The following is a 15,783-nucleotide window of genomic DNA, read 5'->3' as shown; positions in this document are numbered from 1 at the left end:
CAGACACTTCTGCTCTTAAGGGCACTGAGCGCTCGGAGCCGGGCTGAGGGTGCTGAGGGGCGCAGTGAGCGCTCGGAGCCGGGCTGAAGGGGGGCAGTGAGCGCTCGGAGCCGGGCTGAGGGCGCTGAAGGGGGCACTGAGCGCTCGGAGCCGGGCTGAGGGCGCTGAAGGGGGCACTGAGCGCTCGGAGCTGGGGCTGAGGGCGCTGAAGGGGGCAGTTGAGCGCTCGGAGCCGGCGCTGAAGGGGGCAGTGAGCGCTCGGAGCCGGGCTGAGGGTGCTGAGGGGCGCAGTGAGCGCTCGGAGCCGGGGCTGAGGGCGCTGAAAGGGAGCAGTGAGCGCTCGGAGCCGGGGCTGAAGGGGGCAGTGAGCGCTCGGAGCCGGGCTGAGGGTGCTGAGGGGCGCAGTGAGCGCTCGGAGCTGGGGCTGAGGGCGCTGAAAGGGAGCAGTGAGCGCTCGGAGCCGGGGCTGAAGGGGGCAGTGAGCGCTCGGAGCCGGGCTGAGGGCGCTGAAGGGAGCAGTGAGCGCTCGGAGCCGGGCTGAGGGCGCTGAAAGGGGCAGTTGAGCGCTCGGAGCCGGCGCGCGCGCCCCGCGCTTTTCGAACCGCGCGCCAGCCCACGCGCCTGGGCGCTACCACAGCTGCTGCCCGAGTGGGGGGCGCCGACCGCGCCTTCCTTCCCGCTCCTGTCGAACAACAGAGCTGCTGGGGGATGTTTCCCTAGTTCTTTCCTATAAATGAAAAGAAAAATACTTGCTTTGTCGGCTGTTCCCTTGTTTACTTTAATTTCTGTTCGCGTCTTCCGGAAAACACCGCTGCTTCTCTTCCTGGTTAGTCACTTTCAAAGCGTCCGCTGCCACAGCGCCCAGCTCTCGTGTTCCCACCACTTGTGACCGGCCGGAAACAGGAACCCTGGCAGAGGCGAGCAGCCGATCAGAACCCAGCGGCACCAGGGGGCGGAACCCTTTTTTTCGAGTGAGAGCTGGGAAGAGTTGCGAGGGGGAAGGGGAGGTGGTGCGCTGCGAGGCTCGCACATGGCGGCGGTGAGGCCGGGCCGGGGCTCCTCAGGGCGGAGAGGGTTTGGCTGCGGGCGGCTCGCGTTACAGTTATATGGTTCAGGGTTTTTAAAAAAAAGCCCAACGCCTGAACCCTGGTTTGCTGCAGCAGCGCGGGGTTTGCTGTCGCTGCTCTGAACAGCGTGTTACTGCAAATCAAAGCAGAGCTCTGTTCCTAAGGTTCTTCTGTTAATGCGCTGATTTGTCCCTACTTCGTTATTCCAGTCACATTCATTTCCGTGAGTGTCACTGAACTGTTTGGTCTCCCTGCAGAGGAACAGAGTGTGTACTCTGGGTGTGGCGCCTTGACTTCACAGCATGGAGAAGGAGCAGGTTTCCAAACGTTTGTATGTGGGAGGGCTTGGCCATACGGTTTCCAAGGCTGAGCTGGAAGAAAGATTTGGCAAGTTTGGGCGTGTTTTGGAGACAGAGATTATTACCAGAAAAGATGATCAAGGTAACAGTTTTCTTTATCTTTTAAAAGTTGCTTGCTTTTGTGTTTGGAGCATGAAATGGAATTTTTTGCTTTAGAAACACTTCAGTTTTAAATGAAATGATGAAACTACCTAGAATGTAACTTACTGTTTGTCATTGATCAGGAAATCCTACGAAAACTTTTGCTTACATCAGTGTCAACATTTCTGATGCAGATCTGAGAAAGTGTAAGTACTTTTTTCTTTGCTTAGTTATGTTTTTGAGCCAAGTTACATTGCTGATAACCCATGTCACATTCAGTTGTGGTCGTGGTAGAGCCTCTTCCATTCTCTTGTCAGGATGATTTTATTTTCTTTAACCTGCAGTTTTATGCAAGCTACTTTGCTGAAGTTTTCAGAAATTGCTGTAAGCAGATTGAAAAGATTCCCTGTGACTGAAATAGGTGATTTGTGAGTTTCAGAGACTCATTGAATGGTCTGGCTTTGAAGGGGCCTTAATGGTCATGTCATTGCACCCCCTGCCATGGCAGAGGCTCCTTCCACTATCCCAGGCTGCTCCAAACCCTGTCCAGCCTGGCCTGGGACATTTCCAGGGATCCAAGGGCAGCCACAGCTTCTCTGGGCACCCTGTTTGTTTGTTCTAAGCCTCTTATGAAAGGAAGTGTGCTTCAAATGCTTTCATCAGGTCTATAATCACTGAAATTTAATTATGTGAGAGGCAACCCAGGAGAAGAGCTGATATAAAGCTTCTTTTGCAATGTGCCCCTGGATCTGGGGAATGCTGCCATTAGGCATTTTTTAAATGAGAGCTTCAGTTTTGGATGTAAACCTTCTGGTTTAAGATTTGGATTGGTCCTTTCAGACACAGTCCTAACCCAAGTGAGCAGTCAGGTATAAGGTCATGCTGAGGGAACCTCAGGCTGTCATAGAAGGAACCTAGTGAAGTCTGTGATGTGCTTTTGTTAAATGTAGAAAATATTAATTTCCCATCTCTTTGTTTTGCAGGCATGTCAATTTTAAATAAAACTAAATGGAAAGGAGGGACACTGCAAATTGAGTTGGCCAAAGAAAGCTTTTTGCACAGGTAGAAATCAATCTTTTCAAATGTATGTTGTTGCTAAAATTACCTTTTTTCTGCTTATGTGACAATATTATGGCTGTACTTTCATCTTGTATGCTCTTGTTGTTTCAGTTTTTGTAGATTTTGTGGGCTGTTGATTTCTCTTTGATGCTGTAACATGTTTTGCATCATTATTCCCTCAAAGGTGATGGGTGTTAATTCCCTGAGTAGTGAGTGGTTGCTGTTCTGTGGGAACAATTCTGCACCTGTGCCCACCTTTTTCCATGTGTGATGTGCTTTCTGGTACAGGCTGGCCACAGAGAGGGAGGAAGCAAAGCTGCAGAAAGAGAAACCACAGAGAAATGACCAAATGTGTCTGTTGGAATCACTGAAAAAGACAGGAGTTGTGGATTTCCACATGAGAGCAGTGCCAGGTACAGAGGTGCCAGATCATAAGGTATGGTGGGGTAGATGTATAAGAGAAATAAAACAACAAAAAGCAAGCTCATTGCATCTAAATTTATGCTTTATATAAAGAAAATGATTAAGGGTGACAGTCTAAGCTGTGAAAAGTACTCTGAGGAAATCCCTCATGTGTAGACATGGAGAAAGCTCCTGTCATTCTTTGCAGTGACTGAAAAATATCATGATCATACAGTCCACTCTTGCCACGTGAAATGAGGAAGTGCTTTGTTCCTCATTTATATTTGGAATATGGTTGTATCACCCTTAAAAGCTTGTAAAGGGAAAGTGTAACTTATGTCCATGCACCACATAACTTTTGGGGGCTGGGCTGGGCTTTAGCACAGGATGAGGTTCTGCACACACTTAAAAAAGTAAAAATAAAGTCACTCAACATGTGAATTTAGGCAACAAAATTTATATTTACTACAAAGTTTTCAAAACTGTTTGCTAAGTACAGAATGGTTTTGGAGGGATTTAATTTTTTTTTTTGTGAGAAGGGGGAAAAGAGCAAAATAATAGTGATCCTGTCTTTGTACCTGGGTACCACTGTTGATTCATAACCCAGAAACCCTGTATTAAAAACAGCACTTGTAAAGAAATTTAGTTCTTTATTATCACTCTTTATTTGTAGGTTGTTGAAATTTAGTTTTTGGCTTTGGTTTGTTTCATTTTTGAGAAGGAAGCTGACCAAGTTGCATGGTAGGGCTCACTAGAGAGAATAAAGCAAAAAGAATAAGTCACACATGGTTCTTAATTAGTGTTTTTGTTACTCAAGAATAAACATTTGGTTTTTTCCAGAGTTACTTCCACTCTGTTTTGTTGGTTTTTTTTAATGCTGTTTATTTTTCTTTTCTTTTAGAAATGGGTTGTTGGAAAATTTGGAAGAGTCTTGCCTATCCTGCACCTCAGGAATCAACAAAAAAATAAAATATCCTTTGCTGATTGTTTGGCTTTGAACATAATTCCCTTCCTTCTTTTGTCACATGGAAAAACAGTTGCTTGATAGTCCTAATTTTTATTCCTCTATCAGGCTTAATTGACTGAATCCCCCAAGTAAATCCTGCAGTAAGATTGTGTGATTTGAATAGTTGTCTTACACTGCACTCAGTTGCTTAAAGGCTTGTGGTGATGACATGAAAAATGATTTTTGCTGTCCTTTCCTGCAGAATTCAGCCTGTTCATAAAGCCCTGAGTCTGCTGAAAGAATTGGGGTTGTTCAAATCCTTAACTCAGTCTAACGTGGTGAAATATGACCCCTCAAAGTATTGCCACAACCTGAGGAAGCTGGAGGCAGACCTGGCTCATGCAGCTCCTGTGTCCCAGCTCACCTGGCAGCTGGAAGGGGGAGATGACAGCATGAGCAGGAAGCGGCGGGGGGAATTCCCTGGGATGAGGAAACCACCGGAGAAACGGAGGCAGCTGGGCAGCAAAGCCCTGAATGGAGCAGCTCTGTCCTCTGGGTGCCCATCACAGCCAGAACACACAGACTCACCAGAGCTCAGCCAAAGATCAAAGCCCAAACCTAGTGAGGGGTTGGAATTGCCTCCAGCAAGGAGACTGGATGGGAAAATATCAGGGAGAGGTTTATTATCGGATCAAAGCAGCGCTAATGGAGTTACAGCCAAAAATAACACCAGTGTTTATGACAGTGACATTGATTCTGAAGAGGAGATCAGAGCAATGGTAAAGAAAGAGACAGAAAGAGAGAAATCTGTAAATGTTGAGACTGAAACTGAGCAGTTGGAAATTGTTGGGGATAATTTTGAATTAAAATACAGTAGCCACTGGTCCTTAAGCAATTCGGATGCTGTGAAGAAAGCTATCAAAGGAAGGAACAAAGAGACAGAGACTATGGAGTGTGATAATGGTTATGATTCAGCAGATACAGATGAAATTATTGCTGAAAGTAAACCTCCAGAAGACTCTAAACAGGAGAAGGTGAAAAATAAAGAAGTATTAGCTAAAAAAAAGAGTGGTTTGGTAAATGGCTCCTCACTGAAAACTCATAGTTTAAAAGAAGAACACATTAAAAGAAAAGAGAAAATTAAAAAATCCAGAATTGCTGCCTTGCAGAGTACAGCAGCCAACAGTACAACAGAGACACGTGATAGTGACAGCTCTTGTTCAGAGTCTGAGAAAGGGGAGTCTGAAATCAGCTCTGATTATGAGTCTATGATGCAGAACTGTTACCGCTTAGACCTCACCTTGGATGACTTAAAAGCACTGGCTGCAGAAAACACTGGGACACCTGCAGAGGGGTCAGGCAGTGAACAGAGTCCTTGTCAGTCCAGCCTTGAAGATAATCCCAAGGATAATACTGTAAATAAACCAAAACTTTCTAAATTTCACCCTGCGGTTAAAAAAAACCCCATCTGTCCTGAAGATGTTCTGGCTGATATTTTAGCAGGGGAGGAGGATGCTGTTGAGGAAAGCTCCAAGGGACAAAGTAATTCACATTTGAAATATCAGCCCTTCAGAGGAATGGGGTCCCTTTGTGTAAAAGAGTTAAGTAAGGACAGCACTGGGTTAAAGAAGAAGTCTGTAGAAAGTTTGGGACTTGAAGCTTGTACATCTTATTGTGGGGAGGAGTCATCTAAAACTCAGCCAAAGAACCATCCCTTGAGTCCACTTGAAGTCAGTAGCAGAAAGAGACACAAAGTGCCTTGTGAACAGCATGATGAACTGTCAGCTGCTCTCTCCTCAGCAGATCAGAGACTTCAGCCTGGTTCTGGGCCTGATTTGCATGGGAAGAAAAAAGGTGTAAGTTGTCTGCAAGACCAAAATTCAGAGCACAGAGCTGCTGCCAGTACTGATCAGGGTGATGGGAGCAGTCACATGGACAGTGATGCTGCAGGGGCCCAAGAACATGTTAAACAGCAGCAGAAGAGCCCAAAACCTCTTTCTAAAACATTAAAGAGGAATACAAGCAAAAAAAATCCAGACTGTGAAGATAATGAAGATGGGAATGAGAACACAAGCCTTCTGGAAGATAAGGAGGTTTGTCTTTGTGCTGCTGCCTCAAAGGAGCCCAGTACAATACAGAAGCAGCTCCAGGACAACCAGAGGAGGCTGGCAGCTCTGGAAGAGAGACACAGAGAGAGGGAGTTACAGAAGAAACTCATTCAAGGAGCTCTTTTAAATCTGGTAATTACAACTTCTACCTGAATAATCCACAGTACAAGGAAGAGGGTAATTAATACATGTGGAGTAAGATGTTTTAAAATCACAGTCTGAAATTTCTTATGACTTTGCCAGTTTTCTTTTGAGAGTATACAAAATGCTGCATACTTCCTGGAATACCTGTAGAGTTGCAAAAGGAATAGCAGATTCTTTTTTTTGTCATGGAGATGTCTTTGAGATAGTCATGTCTGAGTGCCTATCATGTCTGATAGTCAGGTATTTGATGTGTTTGACTTGACAATTGACTCTTTCCTAGGATAGGCAGCCAGCAGGAAAGCACAAGCACATCATATTCGATTCTGATGTGGAAGACGAAGCTGAAGTGAATGAGATGTTGATAAAAGATGCAAGTTTGGGAAATACGCATGGAGAAGTAAGTGCTGCTGGGAAAAAATCAGTATGACATAATCAGAAAATTGAATTTTTATACAGAACTATCTCATATTGTATCATCTGAGTTTCCCTTTGCATGGGTATTTTGCCTGTGGTAAAACTGAACAGTCATAACTGTAAAGCAGAATTGTACAAGGTCTGTGGACAAGGTAAGATTTGAAGCACATGGATCAGGAAGGGAGCTGGTTGTACAAGAAACCTACTTTTTTAGCTGAACTGAAGAGCACATGAACAAAGTTGGTACTGATGTACATTCTCAAACTTACATGAATGGCTGGTTTTCTCTTCTTTTCTGTTTGTGTAAAAAAGGATAAGTCAGCTCCCAAACCTTCAGGCAGACTGTTTGACAGCAGTGAGGATGAGCAAGAGGACACGGACGATGAGCGATTCAAAATTAAGCCCCAGTTTGAAGGCAAAGCTGGTGAAAAAGTGAGTGAAGCCATTACTGCAATTTAGTTTTCTTCTAGGTCTCCATAACACCATTTCAGAAGAACATAACCTGTATCTTTTCATTATTGCTGAATATGATTTTTATGAACTTAAAATAGAAATCCTTTAAAGGAAGGACATAATGGGTGATGGGGAGTGGGAGTAGTTTCTCTGACATTGTCATCTTTGTATACAAAGAAATTACTGGAAAAGGCATCTAAAGGTAAAGAGTATGTTGCCATTGTTATAGTAAAAAAAAAAAAAAAAAAAAAAAAAAAGGTACTGTCTGATGATATTCTTCTCCAGTGCTTAATAGCCTGTGTTTGATTTGTTCAGCTCCTGCAGCTGCAGTCCCGCTTCGGCACCGATGAAAGGTTCCGCATGGATGCTCGATTCCTTGAGAGCGACAGTGAGGAAGAAGGTAAAGTGGTCACATTTCCTGGTTACTGGTAGAGCCTTTCAGCAGCCTTTCTTGCTTTACTGGGATCTTGTGTAGAGCATCTGTCAGTGGCAGGGGAGTTGCACAGTTGTGTGATGTAAGCAGGGGAACGGGTTAAATACATGTTCTGACTTTGCCATGAAATAGATGCCTGTGACATTTCTAATGAAAGGTTTTCCACAGTGCAAGGCAGAAAACCTTGAAGTAGCTTCAAGATAGCAGCTACTATAGATGTGAGCTCTTCTAGTACTGTAGTGAATACAGGCTTAGCAGAGAAAACATAATGTGTTTATTTTTCCCTTGGCAGAGACAAACAGCCTGAAGGCAGATGAAGAAGAGGAGCTTGCTGCAGAGAAAAAGAAAAATCTGCAAATACTGGGAAGCCTCCTGAATATCAATCTGGAGCAGCCCAAGCCAAACAAAACAGCTATGAATATGAAGAAATTCAAGTATGAATAATCCACTGTCAGTAAAGGAGGTGGTTCAGGAAGGCTAAGGTGTTTTAGGAAGGAAGCTGAAAAACCCTTTGCATTTTGGAAGATGGGCATAAAGGATTCTTGTGTGCTGTTTTGGGTTTTTTTGCTCCTTTGGACTATTGGAATTTATGCAGTGTTTGTTACTAGAAGAAATATTTCTACATGTACATGGATAGCTGTATTTATGTAGCTCCTCAAGAGATTATCAGGTGCAGGTATGAAGTCATTGCATAACACACAAATGAGGGCTGTATTTTATCTGAAACATCACAGTTTGATTTAATCCATTTCTGCTTGTATGTTTCCTGACCCAGACACTGACTAGAGGGTGCTGTCTAACTGCCACTTAAATTTTGGAGTGATTTGGAGCTTTTTTGGTAAAGAAACCAATGTGAATTCCAGTCTGACTCTGAGAGTATGAGGTAGCTTTCAATTTGATACTGCTAATTTAAATGGTGTTTCTTTTTCCTCTCTATTTGTATAGAGATATTAATGCCCTCCGTTATGATCCAACAAGAGAGGACCATGCAGTTTTTGAAAGGAAACCAAGTGCTACAGAAAAGGAGAGGTAATATTACAGCTTGGTACCTACAATTATGGTGTTTCTCCCTATGGAAAGATGGTTATAGCAACAGACTAGGGTTTGAAACTATGCAGATTGCAATGATTTCAATTTAGATCTCTCCATCGTTGCTAAAATTAAGATACACTATGAATTGTGACCACTAAAACCGGCATGTAGTGTCATTTTTACTTTCTAGTCCATCTGTTTTCTGCATGCCATTTTCTGTCCTTACTAGCAGTGTGAAAGGTCAGTTGAGGGACTTTGAGATTTGCAGGTCTATGGGAAAAGAATAAGAAGTCTGTGCTAAATACCTTGATTTTGATGTTACCGTGTATAAGTAGAAAGTAAGTAAGGATGTGGCTGATTAAAAAGGACACTGGTTCTTGCCCTTAGACTCCAAGCTCAGCTGTTTCCCCACTGCTTACCCTTGAAAGTGAACCACTCCTTAAATGGGTTTGGATGTGTTTAGGGAGACATGAAGAGCAAGGGGGATTTTGGGGAAGCTGTCTTGCTATCCTTGAGCAATCTCATTTCAGTAAAGTCAAAAGGAAGAAACAAGAGACGGAGACTCTGCCTCAAGTGTCTGAAAAAATCTATTATGATATTGCTGCTGATTTAAAAGACTTGTTTGGATCTTCAAAGAACAAGCCAGAAAATACTGAGGAAATACCCTGGGACAAAGAGGATGTGCAGGACTCTGCCCCAGATGACCATTTGGGGCCTGAGAACAACGTAGCTCAGGAACCAACTACTTTCAAGTTTTCCTTCTTTGGAGACACAGAAGAGTTGGGCGTCAAAAAAGGTAAAAGCAGAATACATAGGAGATCCCTAGAACAAAGTGTAAAATACAGGAACAGAAGTATAGCTCAGAGAATCTAGGACAACATTTTGTCCTTCTTAAATTTGTCTTCTCCAATTTCACTTGAGTTAAGAAGTTTTACTGGCAACTAGAGGAATAATCTGGTTTTGGCTTTTTCTTCTTTCTTGGTCCTCTTATTGCAGAGCCTTACGTACTTGGAACAATAAAACCAGGGAAAGTCACATGGCAAGAGGATCCACGTTTCCAAGACAGCAGTTCTGAGGGTGATGATGAGCCTGAGACATCAGAAACTGAAAAGGACCAAGAAATGCAAGTTCCATTTGTATTTGTTGTCTACTTGCTTGTAGTAGTTGGATGCTGTGGGAATATTGACAGCAGCACTCAGAGAATAACAAAGTGGCACTGCACACCTCTGTGCAATGAAAGTCATCCTGGAAAACCATTCGTGCTGCACAGGGTCAAACCTCCCAGCAGCCCATGTGGTGTCATGTTGAATATGGAAAGAGAGAAGTTGAGCACAAGAAATTAACTGGGTCCTTTTGGTTTGAGCAACCCCAAAATGAGTTTGGCCAAAAGGCAAAGACACAGTCAGTTTTCTTCTATAAAGGGTGGGGTTTTTTTAATAGAAGGCTCTATTTGGTTCCTATCTGAAGCCCTACAGCTTTAACTCGTGTTCATGGAATTTGACTGTACTTTGAAGATGCTCAAATCTCTTTATACTTGTCTAGGTTTCTTTCATTACCACACACAGAAAATCCTAGATTTTTCTTCTTCTCCAAAGACGATGAGCGCCTAAGAGGTACGACAGAACTTCTTTACCATAGTTTGTATTTTTTTGCTTTTAAACTCTTACTGGAATTCAGTGAGGAGGAAAAAATGCTGCCTGGTTATTAATGTTTTGGAGTCCAAATTTGACATCCTTCCTTGTAGTGGAATCATGTGAGAAGAAAGTCCTGGTAAAAGAAAGACTCAGCAGCTTTCTGGCTTTCTTTCATTTCAGGAAATTGCTTAATAGATACCGGGACTGGTAGAGCTTAGCAAAAAAATAGTCATTTGACAGGTTACCTAGACATAAAATCTTAGTATACTGCAATCTTCTAGCCTATCTGCTTTAGAGGGTGAATTAAAATGGAGATCTCAGTCCTTAGTAGGCATCAGCTCTGGGGGAAGATTTGGGATCCTGGTGCTGAGCTTTTAATGAAACAGCTGATATTTCACTACAATTTGGATTTCAGCACGTTCAGAAAAACTGCTGCTGCCTTTCATTTTTCTTAGTACACCAGGCTGCAGTACAGAACATTGCTCTTGGAGCCAATGCCTGCTGGGGGGCAAGAGAATAGGAAGGATGTGAAGAAAATGTCTGATTTTATTGCTGTTTTTTTTGTTTGTACAGGTTTGTTGGAAGCAGCAGCACAATCAGAAGTGTTTAACCTTATTCACTGGTTCTTTGTTTTGTGCAGAGGGCCCAAAGTTATTTTGTAGATCCGTGGAGCTCAGTGAAGAAAAAGAGAGTTGGGAAGAGAGACGTGGATTATTGCTTGAGGTGAGTAGGTGAGGTCAGTTCCCTGGTAACTGTGGCTGAAAGCTGAGCATGGGAAGGGAACACGGCTATGAATGTGCATGAGAACAAATTCAGGTCTGTGAGATAAGCCTGAAATTTTGTAATTGCCTGGGCAATTAGTAGTAGTTCTTTAGTATACTGGTGTGTATGAAATCATGACGTGATGTCCAGCTAGGTAAAACACTAAAATCTCTGTATGTTACAGGAGTAGCTACTTAACTATGTAAATAAAATGTTTGAAACAAACAGTGAATTCAGAAATTCCTCCTAATACTATGCCTGATTTTCAGGAATGTCGGAAGAAGCACAAGGATGCCAAAAGAAAAGTGAGAGCAAAACAATAAATTTTCTTTTAGAGATCAAAACTTTTTCCGGTTGTTCCTTGAAGAAATTGCCAAACAATGTTACTTTTGAAATAGTTTGAGAGATCTAATATGATAAAGTATTGGCTAAAAGTCTTAAGCCTGTCTTTCTAAATAGGAACATGTTTCTTGTGTCAATTAGATTGTGTACTGAAGAGAAAATTTTAGTGTGTCCTGCTCTCCAGTGCTGAAGAGGCTTGAGAAGGAGCAGGTAGCTCTGTGTCTATGTGTAACTCACGGGGGCAGAACTGGAGCAGTGCCCAGGGTCTGGAGTTGCACACGGGTTCCTGGTGCTGAGGACAGTGTCCATAGCTCGGGATTGTCTGACCAAGCTCTTCTGGCTCCTTCTGCTTTGAGCCCTTGTGGCGACACGGGTTCCCTGCAGACCCCTGGGTGCAGCTCCCCAACTTCCCCCTCTGCCTCCTCCCTGTCTCCTGGGTAAACACACTCCCTGGCATTCCACCCTCCTAGTTCAGTGAAGGCATCGTTTTCCACTCAAGGTGGCTCTCCCATGGAGACAGAAAACTGGATGAGATCCTGCTGATCTGGCATCAGGCAGGTGCAGGGTCTCCTTGCTTGCCAGCCCTAGCCCTGTTCCCCACAGATCCTGCTGATTCTTTTAGAAGTCTTTGATCTGGACTTCCAGGAACATGTTTCCAAAGACATGAATGAGAAAAATCTACAAAAAAACTTAGTGCTTCTCTTCTGATTTTTTTCCAATGTATTTGCTAGTAGGAAAACATGGACCAAACAGGCAATGATCCCTTAATGTGGAAAAAGCATCCTGCTGCTGCATCTGATTTCTGAGTGGAGGGCTGTTGCAAAATAGAGACAGAAAACTCCCATTGAATTCTCTGGGATTCCATTGAGACAGTGTAAAAGATGGCGTTTATCGGGAGCTTGAAAATAGTTTTTCCAATTAATATGAAATGCTAAATTTCTAAGTTCATAGGTAGACATGAAAATTGAGGTTGGGATACTGTGGTGGTGGTCTCCAACTTTATCTCCTCTTGGCAGCAGTTATCAGCAGCTCCATCAAGTCAGATACATCTTAGATTACTCCAGGCAAGTAGTAAAGAAAATGTCAGTACACCTAGAGCAGGTTTTGAATGTCTCGAGTGCAAGAGACTCCACATATGCTCTCTGGGCAACGCACTGCCAGGGACAGGAGCAGAGCGATTTCCCTGAACTGGGGCTGGAGCCCTGGAGTGGCGCTGCCTCAACAGCCCCTTTCTGCCTCCAGGGCCACCCTCGATGGCTGCCCCGGGCTCTGCCATCTCACCCTGCTCTTGCTGCAGGGCTCCCTGCCCTGGTTCCCCACTGCCCAAAGGCCCGGACCCCTCTCGGCAGCTCGGCTCCCAGGGGGGCGCCTCCAGTGGCTGCTGGGGCGCTGAGCCCTGCCTGCCCCAACTGTGGGTGCACGATGCTGATGTCAGCGCGGCCATTGTGACCTGTGCCACCAAGGGCACAAAAGGGAGCGCTGGGCTCAGGCCCTGTGTCAGTGCGAGCTGACAACGGCCGGAGAAGGCAGGGCAGGGACGCGGCTGCCCAGGGACCCGAGGGATCCAGAGGAGACAGCAGCGTTCCTCAACGCGCCGACGGGAGCAGAAGGCGGACAGGAGCAGGGCTCACCAGGGCTGACCAGGGTTGTTGTGCCCTCGTGGCTCTGGGCCTGTTTGCCATCTCCCCACACCCTTCTTTCTCCACCAGAGAGAGGACAAGCGCCTGAAAGAGACAGTGGCATTCCTGCACAGGGCCACACTGCTGACCAGAACCATGAGTGACAGGAAACAAGAGGGCCCTGATGCCAGGGATCCAGGTGAGGGCAAAGCAGCCCTCCCACAGCCTGGCCCAGGGGCTCTTGGGGCCCCAGCGTGGGGCCAGAGCAGAGGCAGGGGGAGGCAGGAGCTGCTCAGCCCTGCTGGGGCTGGACTCTCCTTACTCCCCAAGTGGGGCCCAGCTGGGCCAGGGGGCAGCTGCTGGGACAGCCATGCCCGCAATGGCCCCGGCTCTCCAAGGCCTGCAGCCCTGCCCATCAGGCAGGCAGGGACAGAGCAGCCCTGGGGCCGATGCTGCAGGCTCAGAGCCCCGCAGAGGAGCTCATGCCCGCTGCCATTGGCTCTGTCCCCTGCAGCCTGCATGCTGTGCCACCGCGCTGAGGCTGACTCGGACACCTGCGGTGACAAACTGCAGAAGTTTGGGCTCTGTGCCCACGTGTTCTGTCTGGTGAGTGCCTCCAGGCTCTCTCTCCAGCATTGCAATGGGCACTCCATGCCACTCTCTCCTCATCCGACTCTCCCCTTTTCTGCAGTATTTTGCAACTTTCCATATTCAACATGACACCACATGGGCTGCTGGGAGGTTTGACCCTGTGCAGCACGAATGGTTTTCCAGGATGACTTTCATTGCTCAGAGGTGTGCAGTGCCACTTTGTTATTCTCTGAGTGCTGCTGTCAATATTCCCACAGCATCCAACTACTACAGGCAAGCAGATAACAAATGGAACTTGCATTTCGTGGTCCTTTTCAATTTCTGATGTCTCAGGCTCATCATCAATTTTAGAACTGCGGTCTTAGAAACATGGATCCTCCTGCCGTGTGGCTTATCCCTGTTTTACTGTTCCAAGTACATAAGGCTCTGCAATAGCAGCACCAAAACCAAAAGACAGCTAAAACCAGATGGTCTGTCTTGCCAGGAAAGCTTCCTTCTTTCAAGTGACATACTTGCACTGGAGAAGACAGACACAGGAAGGACAGAATGTTTTCCTTCCACATTCTCTGAGCTATATCTCTGCTCCTGTATTTTACCCTTTGTTCTAGGGGTCTCTTATGTATTCTCAAACATTTATCATTGCATTCAGAAGATACTGAATACCTTCTGAATTCAGCACAAGTGTGGGGGCCTTGTTGCTTTGGGTGGATGCATTGAGGTTTTTTAATAGTTTGCATACCTTCACACAATTTCTTCTCTTTCTTACATGACTGTGACTTGATTTAATATTCTTTCCTCTTCATTGCATAAAGCCTCATTTTATGTGAGGTTAGGACATGCCAATGATCATGTGTCATTCTGTTTCCATTCTCTCAAGGTCCAAGAATAGAATTCAGTAACCATTAGAATGCTCATGGATCTTGGGGTCAACTCCAGGATGTGGCTCATCACTCTACATTAAGATGCGTTTTCTTTACAATCTTGATGAATTCTAGGAAGCTTGATATGACTGGTGTGTCACCTTTTTCCCTGTTTGAGAAATTGAGGGGATGACAAGAAGCTTTCCACCAGTCTGCACTAAACCCAATGCCTTCTCAAAGCATGCTTTTCAAAAGTCCTGAGACGCAAGCATGAGTTACCTCTCATTAATCTACCCCGGCCTTGGCAGGTAGAAATGAAGATCAAAATTCTTCTGCCTATTTACTGACTTAGGCTGCTGAAAGTCCCCAGGATCCTGACCTTCTTTACACCATACTGCTCTACAGTGCCTGCCAGAAGCTCTTCCTTAGAATGGCACTGTTAGAAGGGTTCTGCAGTTACCTTCTTTGATGCCCAACTCCTCTGTTTCTCCAAAGAAGGAAAACATGAAAGCATTTGGCTCCTGAGCTACGTTGTTCTCAGGCAAAGGTCCCGAACGGTCATCTGGGGCAGAGTCCTGCACGCACTCTTTGTCCCAGGGTATTTCCACAGTCTTTTCATGGTTTGTTCCTTGAAGGTCCAAGCAAGTCTCTAAAATCAGCAGCAATGTCATCATCGATTTCTTCAGACACTTGAGGCAGTGCCTCACTCTCTTTCTTCTTCCTTTTGGATTTACTGAAAATGAGATTGTTCAAGGATAGCAACGCAGCACACGTCCTTTCCAAAGAGTTTCCCTAAGAGCATCCTTGCTCTTCATGTCTCCCTAAACACATCCAAGCCCATGAAGGAGTGATTAACTTTCAAGGGGAAGCAGTGGGGAAACTTGTGAGGTTGGAGTCGCAAGGCAGAAAGCAGTGTTATTTTTAATCTGTCACATTCTTAAGTAACTTTTCACTTCATACATGGTAATGTAGAAGTCAAGGTATTTAGCATAGACTTCTTTTGTGCTGATAGAAACATCAAGAACTAATACAGATTTCTCACAGCCCTGCAAATCTCAAATCCCTGAGTTGATGATTCTCACCTTCACTTATGGCAGCAACCAGAGGGACTAGAAGGAAAAGAAGGCACTAAGTGCTGCTGTCTCCGGTCCAAGTTGAGGCCCCACGTCGCTGGGGGCTGCGGTTGCTCCTGCGAGACGTCCCCGACACTGTCCCCCTGCGCCTGGGCCTGTCAGCCCTTGCTGCTGTGCTGCTGCTCCTGTCCTGGCGACTCCTGCACCGGACAGGTCGATTGGAGGCCCGACGCTGCAGGGGGGAGCGGCTGCGTCTGGGGGACGGCCCTGATGGTGTCTCTGTTCGTCGGGGCCTTTCGGCCCTTGAAGTTGTGCTGTGGCTCCTGTCATGGCTACTCCTTGACTGGAGAACTGGACTCTGGGCCCGACGCTGCAGGGGGGAGCGGCTGCGTCTGGAGCATGTC

At 45.5% G+C, this 15,783-nt stretch overlaps 1 protein-coding gene across 1 annotated transcript; it reads left to right on the top strand.

Annotated features, from left to right (window-relative positions):
- The first annotated feature begins 980 nt into the window (after positions 1-980).
- Positions 981-11,290, top strand: NOL8 (nucleolar protein 8). Its single transcript, XM_079316679.1, has 17 exons — positions 981-1,039; positions 1,325-1,508; positions 1,651-1,713; positions 2,491-2,569; positions 2,855-3,002; positions 3,870-3,938; positions 4,250-6,154; positions 6,447-6,563; positions 6,893-7,012; positions 7,349-7,433; positions 7,759-7,900; positions 8,412-8,495; positions 9,029-9,294; positions 9,495-9,621; positions 10,041-10,111; positions 10,773-10,855; positions 11,164-11,290. Exons 2-17 carry the CDS (start codon positions 1,370-1,372, stop codon positions 11,215-11,217), a joined length of 3,552 nt encoding a protein of 1,183 aa, XP_079172805.1. The 5' UTR covers positions 981-1,039; positions 1,325-1,369; the 3' UTR covers positions 11,218-11,290.
- Positions 11,291-15,783: the final 4,493 nt, after the last annotated feature.

This window comes from Erithacus rubecula (genome assembly GCF_903797595.1).
Source record: "Erithacus rubecula genome assembly, chromosome: 13".
NCBI classification, from domain to species: Eukaryota; Metazoa; Chordata; class Aves; order Passeriformes; family Muscicapidae; genus Erithacus; species Erithacus rubecula.
The sequence above is the reverse complement of the archived record's forward strand: the minus strand, read 5'-3'. Positions and strand labels throughout refer to the sequence as shown.

What these genes read in the sequence shown, in the direction of transcription:
- NOL8 (XM_079316679.1), top strand. Translation starts at nt 1,370, where the DNA reads ATGGAGAAGGAGCAGGTTTCCAAACGTTTGTATGTGGGAGGGCTTGGC. An exon ending in GGAATCAACAAAAAAATAAA is followed by an intron (nt 3,939 to 4,249) that starts ATATCCTTTGCT and finishes ACTCAGTCTAAC; the next exon opens with GTGGTGAAATATGACCCCTC. An exon ending in AGTGCTACAGAAAAGGAGAG is followed by an intron (nt 8,496 to 9,028) that starts GTAATATTACAG and finishes ATCTCATTTCAG; the next exon opens with TAAAGTCAAAAGGAAGAAAC.